Raw genomic sequence first — 12,301 nt, 5'->3', positions numbered from 1 at the left:
GGATGAGGAGCTTCCCCCTGAGCCCCCCTCAGGGGGATTATTTAATCACAACCGCGTCCTCACGATACTACGCAAGGCCACAGCCATTGCGGACATGGGGACGGATCAGTTTTCTCTGCCGCAAGCGACACCGGCCACCACATCCAGACCCATATTCGTAGAAAAGGTGACAACGCAGCACCATATACCTTGCCCCGCCATTTTCCTGAAAGGGATCAAGAAGCCATGGGACTCTCCCGCTTCCTTCCCATCAGTGAGTGGTACGGACAAAAAATTATACAGCACTGCCACAGACCTCAATGAGGCCTTAGAAATACCTAAAGTAGATTTGACTGTTGAGAAAACAGAAGCATATCATGTAAGATCAAGAGTTAGGAAGGGTAGATTTGTCATTAGATTTATAAACTGTCAAGATTTGGAGTATCACTCTTCCATTCCAGAACTCTCAATTGTTAAGGATATTTTTCACACAAACACGACGAGTCAATATGAGGCTTAAAGTAGTTTATTTTTCAGTCTAATGACTGAACAGAAGTAAAATTAATCATGCTCCAATTATAAATCACTGCCTCTAGACACTAAAAATAAGAAATGGTCTTAGGTTATACAATGTATACAGTTGCTCTGCAACTAAACAATCAAAACCATCACATTAAAAATTATACATCTCAAGTAGCATTCTGAACTGCATTTTAAGTGTCTTATGCTCCTTTAAAAATGGTTAACACAGTAGTTGTATGTGCTTGGTAACAGTGTTGAATATGGCCAGCTCTATTGTCAGTCATGAAGTCTGAATGACCTCACAGAGTGCAGATTACCTGACTAGTTATGAATTAATGTTACATGTCACAGAAACTCTATTTTGAAATGTTTCTTACAAGCCTACTCTGTCATACTAATGTAGTGTGAGAAAATACTCTTATTTAAGATTGTCTAGTAGCCGTAATCAAGATTTTTCAGGATATCTGAAACTTCCAAATAGAGCTCCAGCCATCTTCTTCAGATTAACCATACATTTAGGCAAATTCATGACTTTTATTTTTTGTTTGCCTGACAGCTCTATGTATTATAGATTCTATAATATTTGATGGTATCCTTGGTTTCAAAATAAGTTTTAGCATAGGAAAACTATTTTATTCCAAGCATCTTGGAGTATGTATGTAATACAGTTCATTGGATCCTATGCAGTGTAAAAACTGATGCTAAAGAAGCTTCAAAAGGTTACTTTGCACATAGTTGCTGAAAGATTCTGTGTTAAACACTGTGAGTAATGTGCAAAATAATGTGTGAAATTATTTCCTTGCATTTGCCAGGCATATAAACATAAAGGGTCAAAACCCAACTGAATTAACCAGCATCTGTATAAATGTGTAGTGGCCAACTATTCTCCTAATATACATATATATTCAATGGGAACTTTGAATATGCAGACTTAGCTTTAAAACATACAACAAAACTAGCTTGAAAATATTCCAGTTTGCTCCTCCATCACACTGCAACCACTCATATTGTTCTTAATATCAGCCAACTGATTTGCATCAATACATCTGACAAATTGCCTCAAATGTACCACTTCAAGCAAGGCAACAAAGATATTGAGATCCAGCATTTCCCCCCATCCAATATAAATATACCAAAGGGTCCTTCCCCCATGTTTCCACTTCCACTAGCCAATATATACATAATTTCTGTGTCAGAAATTCAAAGTTCTCTTGATAAATCTAGAGATACAATCGTCACAAAACTTGTGATCAAAGCCAATGTGACCTGGACATTGATATTCTAATTCTATGCTACCAGTGCACATTTTGGGTAGCATATGCAAAATAAAAACTGTTACAATATCACAATATACAAACATTAAAAGGACATAGCTATGTTCTGTAAGAGTCTATTCATTTTGAATTATGAAATCTATTCACAATTATTAACAGTGTTAACTACCATGTTCTAGAATATATTTCAGTACACAATGCCAGTCCACAAACAGACTGAACTGCTTGCCAGACAGCGGTGTATACTTAGCGCAGTGACTATGACACTGTTAACCATAGCAATCTCAGCATGAACATACCACTATGTGCTTTACAACTTGTTTTCAAAGAAAAGGACTGTAAGTAATATTTTTCATAAACTTTCCCATTTAAATTTATCAGCAGTATCTTCCTGGTTTCTCCCCCCCCCCCCCCGTTTACCTCGAGGGTAAATTAGTGTATGGCATAAAATATTAACTGCATATTTAGTATAGAAAACTATGACCTCATACTTATAAAACGAGGTAATCAGATTTCAGGTTTTAAAATATCTACACATCAAATTACTAAAATATTTCTTTAATGCAACTGAGGACATTCCTAACCAAGCATCTTCACGAATATCTATGCATATTACTTATGTTTGCTGCTCCAAGGAAGCAGTTTTCCACAGATACGAGGGCCACGTGCAATTTTTTTCCTCAGACTGCTTTATCTTAAAGCTTTTCTCCTGACTTCATGCACAAGGGGAAATTGGCAGGGAGAATAATACCTTCTTTCTTTTCCTCATAAACTGATAAATATTCCTAATTTCTTCCTTTGTATTACAAAGGTATAAAACCTTAAACACTATTTACCAAATAAAGGTACCCAGACCTCCATTTGTGCCAGTACAAACCATCATAAGGAAACGTAAGCTATTCAAACAATGGGAAAACTGGACTAGGTTATTAGATCCCAATTTTTTTAAATGTTGCTATAAGACAGGTTTTGACTTTTCATTGGACTCAAATGTTTTAAGCCTGTCAATGCTGCTGCCTAATGCAGAGTCATTTTCAAGCACATATTCATCACCGATTAGGTGTAGGGATGTTTTGTTCCTGTGTGTCCATAATCTTTTTTCAACAGAAGGGTCAACTGTTCAGAGACATGGATTTCCTTGCAACACCTAAGCCTTAGGTATCTTATTTGGGGTTTCTGGGTTTGTTTTTCTGTAACAAAACACATGCTGTGTGAATGTACTTACAGAGGTTTCCTCAAATGTGATTAGATTATTACTAGGACATTAAATAGGGCTGGATTTCTATCACTTTCAGTCCTTTCCATCCATGCATTTTAAAAAAATATATGATTGAGATTGCTATTTAGAAGTCTTTGGCAAAAGACTTCTCCACCCCCATCCTACTTCTCCGATTAATGAACATTGTGGATGGCTACGGACATGGATAACAAGAAACTCCACCATGTCACAACTGAGCGGATGTTCTTATTTTTCTTAAAAGTGTTTTAATGTACTAAATAAAACCAAAAGAAACTTTCATTCTTTAAAATGAAATTTCAATTGTCAACTTACTTAACAATCCGAGACTGATCTCAAAAGCCATACTCACCACAAAAGTTAAATACTTATTGTAGGCCTGACATTGGCACTAAAATGTAACATATTAGTGCAGTCAAGAGATTAATCTTCTAGCTTTCTTAATACGCCTTTCACATTGTCATGGATTTGGGTTCTTTTTTTTTTTTTTTTTTTTTTTTGCAGCTTTCAGCAATCATCACAAACATTTTTGAGTGGCTCTGTTATAAAAGTCCTATGGAAAATAATTTTAAGAACTGCAATAATGAAGATTCAACTATATTACTTTGAAGTATTCCAGTGAGGCATTTGATGATGACAGGGAGTCCCAATGAAATATAGAAAGGGAAACTCTCTCCACTTGCAAGGAGCTGTTTAATCAACAATAAAGTGCACAAATGATACAGGAAAAGCACCTTTTCGATTAGGATCTCCATCAATATGCCCAATCTGAAAAAGAGAAAAAAGTTTAGAGTAATTATGAATTCAATATAAGGACAACTAATATAACAAGTTTAAAATTTTCTCAGTTCCTTTTAGCCATATAAAATTATTGAAAGTACATTGATCTGGTAAAATAAATATTCACCTAAACATTTTTTTTTGCTGTTTTTGGACTCTGTCTCCAAAATTGTTAATTACGTATGATCACAAGTACTGATGGGGGAATTTTACTACATGGTAGAGTGGGTTAATTATATTGGGCGAGTACAGCCAATGAAATTTCCCTTCAATGCTACAAGACATATCATATTGACCTAAAAGGAAACTGATCATGAATTAAAATAATTTCCCCAAAGGAGTTTCAAGATAATCTCCGATCTTCACTATATTCTCAGTAAAATCATATAGGTAAATTTTGGGAGGAAGGGAGGGAACTAACCTTTCTACAATATTTTGGTCATAAATTAGGTGAAAACAAGCTATGCACAGCTTCAACTCTCTTCCCTGCTTGGAGCATGCCGTTATCATTGGCAGATTAACAAAATAAGATTACTACGTACATATAACTTATGCACCAGATCAACATGTGATGGCTGGTTCACAGGACGTGCCATGACAATGGCTGGGTTCACTCCCACACGCTGAACTACAAGGGACGCAACTCCATTTTAGCCTAGCCTTGCGTACTGTGTCAACCTCACCATTTGGCTGCTCATTCAGCTAACCCAGGAATAGGCTACCTTGGCTCTTTTATGACTCGTGGACTTCAACTCCCAGAATTCCTGAGGCAGCCATGCTGAGGGGAAAGAGAGGTTTCCAAGCTGAGCCATACTGGCTCAGGAATTCTGGGAGTTGAAGTCCACGAGTCATAAAAGAGCCAAAGTTGCCTACCCATGAGCTAGCCTATGTGCAGACTGGTTCCCCTGGCAAAGATCCAATTTTCTTGCCTGAGCAGGAAGGAGAAGTAAATGACAGAGGATGAGGGGGAGGGGCTCCCTACTCTGCAACCCTCTCCCCAACTCTTTAGGAAACAGTCCTGCAGCAGCAAAGTGAACCTAATGTAGAATGGCTAACCGGGAATGTCCTTTCCATGTTCCACCAAGAGAGCAAGAAGAGCCTTTAGGAGCTGCCACTAGAAGGCACCTAGAAATAAATGTTCCTGAGTGATAATTTCACTGAATTCTGGGGACAGCAGGATTGGGCTGGCTGGGGAGGACAAAAGGGCACTCCTCCCTCCTCATTTATCCAGATATGAATTCTGTGCAAAAGGAAGGAATAAAAAAAAAAAGTCTCCAGTTCAAAGGAGACAGCGTTAAAGTTTACGTATTTCATTTAGTAGATACTTCTGGAAACAGAACGGCTTCATCCGGGAAGCCAATTCTGTTGATTGGTGCTTTATTTTTTATAACTGCAGACAGCAAACTACAGAGTTTAAGTCACTTATCGACTTCAGCTGAAAACAAAAATACTTACCCACCACTCCTGATCTTCCTCCCCATCAACTATGATGATGTCGCCTTCTGAAAATGTGAGCTCATCGGGATTATCTGCTACACAGTTATAGATTGCTTTTACCCTTTTGGGCTTGGTTTTTGACTGTAATAAACACACAGAGAGAAAGAGAGATAAAAGGGACCTGGTGTTGAAAATATAGGGAAGAAATAGGCTACAGCAGATATGTCAAATTCGCAATGTCACATGACGTCACGCAACGTCTCCGGCTGGTTTTGCTATTGCTGGCAATGGAGTAGGCGCGGCTTCCGGATGACGCATCCGGCCCGCGGGCCGGCAGTTTGACACCTCTGGGCTACAGTGTCTCTTCTCAAATAGACAGAAGTAGCAGACCACAGGAAAAAGCCTTAAACCAAAACAGGATATTTGTCTGTGTAAATTGAATGTTATCTATATTGGCTAGCAACAGTTCTCCAGAGTTTCAGGTCAATTTTTTAAAGGTTTATCTGGGGAGCTGAGTAAACCTGGGACTATCGCTGAGGCCTGACATTTAATGTATTATTTTTCCCTACTTGTATTCTTAAGTACGTTTGCCTTCTAGTACAATTTTCCCCACTAGTGAAGGTCACTTTGGATCACTGCAGTTCTCAGATAGCATTACACCATCACCACAATCATTTCAAAATCGAAACAGTGGTCAAACTCAACAGTCAACACTTCTATTTCTGAGAAGGAAGACATCACTCTTTGTAGGTGAAGCTTATATAGTTCCTTCTGAAACAGGCAAAAGGATTTTCTTCTGATTCAAATTCAAATTCTGGACATTTCACTGAGTGTTAGTGAGTTAGCTATTTTGTTTGCTTTTCTGAACAGGCATCCATTAATTGACATGACACCCGGTGCTCGACTTACCATCACAATTGAGCCCAACATTTCTGTTGCTAAGCAAGACAGTTGTTAAGTGAGTTTTGTCCGTTCTTATGACCTTTTTTCTCACCACTGTTAAGTGAATCACTGCGGTTGTTAAGTTAGTAACACGATTGTTAAGTGAATCTGGCTTCCCCATTGACTTTGCTTGTCAGGTTGCAGAAGGTGATCATGTGACCCAGGGACACTGCAACCGTCATAAATACATGCCAGCGGCTAAGAGTCCAAATTTTGATCATGTGACCATGGAGGATGCTGCAACAGTCGTGTGAACAATGGATTTAAGCCACTTTTTTTCAGTGTAACTTCAAAGGGTCACTAAATGAATGGTTGTAAGTCGAGGACTACCCGTTTTGGCAACTCTATAAAATACCTCAAAAATATAAACCAGCAAGATAAAAAAAACACAAAAGAGAGCATGACATAACCAAGGGCAGCCCACAATTATTCAATGTTCTAACCCTTACAAACGGACCTATTTAGTAGGCTGGCCCAGCTGTCCAAGGAGAAAAGTTACATCTTCAAATCCTTAACTGAAGATGAATGGGATCGAATCTCTAGGGATATGTAGGTCGAAAGAGCGGAGGTTACAATAGAGAAGACTCATTCTTTTGGTCCTGGCAAATGATGCAATTTTATAAAAAGGACCTCGAGCAAGCCCATCCTGGTGGATCTCGTTGGATAGGCAGGGAGATAATAATGGTGTTGATAACAACAACAACAACAATACTAATGTTGGAAGGGACTTTGGAGGTCATCTCATCCAATCCCTTGCTCAGGCAGGAAACCTTATACCATTTTGGATAAATGGCTGTCCAGTCTCTTCTTAAAAACTTCCAGTGTTGGAACATTCACCACTTCTGGAGCAGGTTGTTCCACTGGTTAATTGTTCTCACTGTCAGGAAGTTTCTCCTTAGTTCGAGGTTGTTTCTCTCCTTGATTAGTTTCCATCCGTTGCTTCTTGTCCAGGCGCTTTGGAGAATAGCTTGACTCCCTCTTCTTTGTGGCAGCCCTTGAGATATTGGAACACTGCTATCATGCCCCCCCCCGTCCTTCTCTTCGTTAAACTAGACAGACCCAATTCCAGCAACCGTTCCTTATATGTTTTAACCTCCAGACCTCTAATCATCTTTGTTATCCCATGCAATATTTTGTCTCTTGCAGATACAATTGAATAGGTATAAAATACAGCTATGTTATTAAAAGTTATAGCTATAATTTATTATTGATAATTAACTCCCAGCTCAAAGGTGCCACTTGGCATAGATTTTCACGGCTTGTTCAAAGTACAGCTATAATTGCAACATACAAACATTTTTCTTGGAATGGTCTCCATCCTCCATGTGATTTCAAGCAAAAGTTCTCCCAAAGTGAGGGATACATAAAAAAGCCAACATTACCTTCTTGTTTGTTTCTTGGTCAAACTGAATGTATCTGAATTCAACAAAGAGGGCCAAATGGATTCTGAAGAAATTAAGATTCTGTACAATGTCCTTAAAGTTTCATCATAGAGAGCTGCCAACTGCAACCTTTTAAGGGAATGACATGCTTTGCTACTTACTATTTGGGACTTTCTTGGCATTGGTGCCGGAGGCTGGATTGGCACTGATACGTTGGTAGAAGGGGCAATTTGAGATCCAGCAGTCTCAGATGCAGAGGAAGTCTCAACTGTCATTAAACAAACAAAAAAATTAAAGTCAACTTTAAAATAACAAGACATCGTTCTATTCTTAGATAATTTCTCATGTCATTACACTTGTTAACCAAGCCAGATTTGTAGCACTGCAAAAATAGTCATCCTGTCTCACATCAAAAGCTTCAAAACGATATCACTGGGATCAAGGATGCAATTCAGCATGTACTAATGATAATTAAAAAAATATAGATAGGGAATGACACCTATGTCTTGCTCAAATCTCTTGTTAGCAAAATCTTTATATTCATCTTCTCTGCAATTCATTTTTCATAACTACCCAGAAAATGCTGGGGCGATGTCACTGCCTTGAAAAATGTAGTTGGATTGATGGAAAATTGTTGTTTGGTTGTTATAGTAAACCCTTCTGTGCATAAAGCACAGCACAAAACCCACACTGTGAAGTCAGTTCATGTACCTTTTGTTACATAGGAAATAAACATATTGGTTGGTTCTAAAGAAGTGGAAATTAACAAGATAAAATTTAAAAAGTAATTACCACAAGACTGCAGAGATCCAGGGCCCTTACTCTTGTTAGTTAAGTTGGATGACTTGTCAGTCCTATTTAGAAGGGAAGCAAAGGTTATTCTCCATCATTGCTTCCCATTTAGCCTGTCACTGTGATACCATTTATTTTCTGAAACAATATTCAGCATACTATTCTGTACTGAACTTTTAAATATATTGACCAATGTTCAACCACATCTTGAATATCTCCTCAAAATAAGTATCTGACCAATTATAATGACAATAACAGCCAGAATGTTCATAAATGGTCATTTTACCTATAGAATTCTAGAAATTCAACTTGCTACACCTGGAGAAGCCTTAGGCTAAAGAAGGCTTCTGTACTAGTTTTCACTGTCTTTTTACTCCTTCCTTCAACTTAATTTTCCCCCTTATGCACAGCAAGCTATGAAGTGGAAGTTTTGGAAAAAGCATGTCACATGGAGAGATGCAATTTTGTTTTCCGAACTACCCTTCTCTGTTTAACTGAACAAGTAATAGAAACCATAGGTAACGGAGACAATTCTGGTCAGCCTAATCCCTTTTTTTACAGTATTTCTAACAATGCTTCTGATTTGTCTCCGGTGAACCTCACAAGACCTAGATAACAGATATTTACATAAAAATAAATGTTATACCACGCATATTCTCTAGTCTAGCATGACTTCAGTTTAAGCCTGATTTTTGTTCTCATCGCACTGTGATGTTTAGACTGTTTTTCCACAATTTTCTTATTAAAGCTTACCCACCCCCACCCTCCATGTTTTGAAGCCTATCCTGCCAATCTCTCTTTTCTGCTCTCTCTTGTTCCTCACTTAAGGACGCATTAAATCAACAGAACAAAACCTCCAAGAGAGCCATTCAGCAAAAACTACAAATAATTAGTACAGCTTAACATTCAGCCATGTGTATCTCACAAATTACCCAGAAAGAGGCTTTTTCTGAGATATTCGACTTGGAGGCTGCGGAGGAAGTGGTGGCGGCGCAGGTTTGGCCTGTGGTATAGTCGGTTGTTTTGACTGCTGGTTCAAAGCTTCAAGCCCACAGGCTGCCTTTGCAGCTGGAGGTGCTGAAGAGAGGAGGTCTATAAAAATGCACGGACAATTATTATTCTGATGACGAATGCTGGAATGCTTGAAACGAGTCCCCCAAATAACATACTGCTTTAAAAGCTTTGCCTTATTTAAAAAACCGAGAGATAATTCATCTTCTTTTTATACCAAAAATTAAGGCTCAAGACTCAGGCTACAATTCTAAAGACACTTTTTTGGAACTAAGTCCAGCAGTTCAATTAAATAAGAATATTTTTTTGCATATAAATGGAAGGAATTGACTTGTGAGAAGCTAATTGTACAGTCTTAGTTGTTGGACACATTAGAAATGTTAAGTTGTCTCATTTGAATAAACTCACTTATGCATGCAGACACCTGCAATTGGCTATATTAAGGTAGTGTGGACAGTGCATTAAATATCATGAGTGTATTCACTCACTCACTCACTCAAAATTCTTTTGTTTCACTGCGAGGAACTATGATGGCTGTCCCTTTGGAAAATCAAACACTGAAAGCTAAACTAGCAGAAACCTGATTACTTTAAGACACTTACAGGGTGTTAATTTCATGGCTAGTTTGATATAGTAACCTTCCGGAGGGGTGTTTACTGTCTTTATAAAACATTTATTTGCTCAATTTCTATAGCTGCCCATCTTGGTCAAGATTATCGCGTTTGTAATAATATTTTCCATGAAATATACATAGCCCCAGTACAGTTTCAGAAGCAATCAATAGAAGACCATCCCAATGCACAATCAAGATACTGAATAATATTGTACACAATCTTTTAAAATGTGAGGACAGTCTCAACTCTTTGCAAAGCTACCTGGAAATACCATATCCTCAGCCCTGTTTGAAAGAAATTACAAATACTCAGAAACTAAGATAGCCAACCTACGTTCACCAGAGAGAAAGAAGAGTAAGAATGAGTTGTGGAATGGACAGTCAAGGCCAACCATGATTAGATGCAGCAAAAACCAAGAAAGCAGCGGAAAGAGCAAACATACTTGTAGATGTTACACGCAATGGTGGAACAGGGGGGTGGACAGTTGGTGGATCTGATGAAGACCTTTGCCTGCTTATGCTTTCCATTCCTAAAGAATTTGTCTTCCACAGTGTGTTCGATGAAGGAGTTGTCTGAACAGCACTGCCAAGAAATGAAGACTGAACTAAAAAGAAAGAAGAACACTGTATTATTATTATAATTATAGTTGGCTGTGAAATGAGCAGCTCTACTTCAGTGGACTGGCTGCAATCCAGAAGTACGTGTATTTCAGATTTAAAGAAGGACGGGGCCATTTCTGAGGCCCTGTTTGGACAGGTGTAGCCGTCATGAATCACGTGATATCTAGGTCTGATTCAGGTATTACAAAGGCAGAATACCTCACATTCAAGGGTTCCACGTGCCAGGCCAACATTGCTCCAGTAATGTGCTTTTCCTATAGATATTCATATTTTCAATATAAGCATCTGCAACACAAATGTCTTCACTGGTACAACTGTACTCATGTCGAACTGTATTCTGAAATCATGGTCATTTGCAAGAAACTGGACAGCCATTTGTCAGAAATGGTATAAGGTTTCCTGCCTGAGCAGGGGGTTGGACTAGATGACCTCCAAGGTCCCTTCCAACTTATTATTATTATTATTATTATTATTATTAGAAAAGTTACTGACGGCATCACAGAGAGGGATGCAGGTCTGCATTCTTTTTAAATATTGGAACGGAACTTCTGGATAACTAAGTGCCAGTTAGTCAATGCAGCTACTGCTCTATGGAGTCAAAACTTTCATAATACTTTCAAACAGCAATTTTCAACAGGGCACATCATCAAGATGTAATTATATTCCTTCGTCCAATTTGTTTAACACATTTTTAAAACACTGAATTATTGATGCGTTCATGCAGTTTTATCTGATTCTCGGCCAGTAATATAAATCACGCTATTTAAGGAAATGGATAAACCAGGCAACTGAATTAGGATGTACAAGGAACACAACTTTTTCTCTTATCCCAGTTGATGAGCTGGAACTTTTAAATCTTCTGATATGATATGACAGCAGACAAAGGAATGATAGTTGCTCCCCACTTCCCGTAATTTTTTTTTCACCTTTTTGTGGCAAGTCAGTTGCCAGATATGCCACAAAACAGATTATGTAAAGGGGCAGATGACAGATGAGGAAATGAATTGGCAAATCAAACAACTATTATGTTTCTGATTAGTTATCTTAGGGATTTCTGATCATGTCACAGTTGGTGAGGTGGGGCAAGGAGTGTTATACATGTTAATTGATGAATCGCTTCTTTCCTGATGATTTAACAATCGCTAAGAAGTATTTTGCTGATAACCCCTGAACTGCAATAATTGGTTTTCAAAAAGCAGAAACAACAGCGAGAAAAGCTGCAGTTTGTTAGCTAATGAGGAGCAAAAGCAGCAGCCCCATTTGCTGATAGGACCTGCTTAGCTTGAGAGCATAACCTGCGTAAATCACAAAAAAAGGGAAAGGAACACCCAAGCTGATCTTGGCTGGGCCTCTACACCCTTAAATGCTGTGATTTCATTTTAGTTATCTGTCCTCTCAAAAGATTAATTAATTTAAAGTTTGCTCCTAGAGGTACAGCACTATATTCTCTGACCGGAAGATGGACACAGTACTGTTATACCACAAACTCTATGATCCCTCTCCTTTGGCTGAACTGGATGGCACTACAGGAAATAGATTCCTGTGCGTAAATGGGCACAACTTCCTCACCCTGTTGTATCAGCATCCTCCATTCAACAAGTTGGCTGTTCTGCCATGCCAACTTTTTTTTTGTTTGTGAAGGAGAAACAAGAGCTAAGAAAAAAAAAACCCACTTACATCAATCATCCATTTGTTTCAAAATGCCCACACC

At 38.4% G+C, this 12,301-nt stretch overlaps 1 protein-coding gene across 3 annotated transcripts in view; it reads right to left on the bottom strand.

The window, feature by feature from the left end:
- Positions 1–3,218: 3,218 nt before the first annotated feature.
- Positions 3,219–12,301, bottom strand: part of ASAP2 (ArfGAP with SH3 domain, ankyrin repeat and PH domain 2) — a 92,099-nt gene continuing 83,016 nt past the window's right edge. For 2 of the 3 annotated variants that reach the window (XM_039331856.1, XM_039331857.1), the window contains 6 exons: positions 10,413–10,574; positions 9,278–9,437; positions 8,346–8,407; positions 7,715–7,821; positions 5,248–5,370; positions 3,219–3,780 (listed from right to left, as the gene is read on the bottom strand). In XM_039331856.1, coding sequence (XP_039187790.1) covers positions 3,706–3,780; positions 5,248–5,370; positions 7,715–7,821; positions 8,346–8,407; positions 9,278–9,437; positions 10,413–10,574 — 689 coding nt within the window. In that variant the 3' untranslated portion in view covers positions 3,219–3,705. The remainder of the gene's footprint in view (positions 3,781–5,247; positions 5,371–7,714; positions 7,822–8,345; positions 8,408–9,277; positions 9,438–10,412; positions 10,575–12,301) is intronic. The other variant, XM_039331858.1, reaches the window with a different exon arrangement.

This window comes from Crotalus tigris, unplaced genomic scaffold (assembly GCF_016545835.1).
Source record: "Crotalus tigris isolate CLP2741 ecotype Arizona unplaced genomic scaffold, ASM1654583v1 scf7180000024439.5362192, whole genome shotgun sequence".
Lineage (NCBI taxonomy): Eukaryota > Metazoa > Chordata > Lepidosauria > Squamata > Viperidae > Crotalus > Crotalus tigris.
This window is presented reverse-complemented; position numbering and strand designations above follow the sequence as displayed.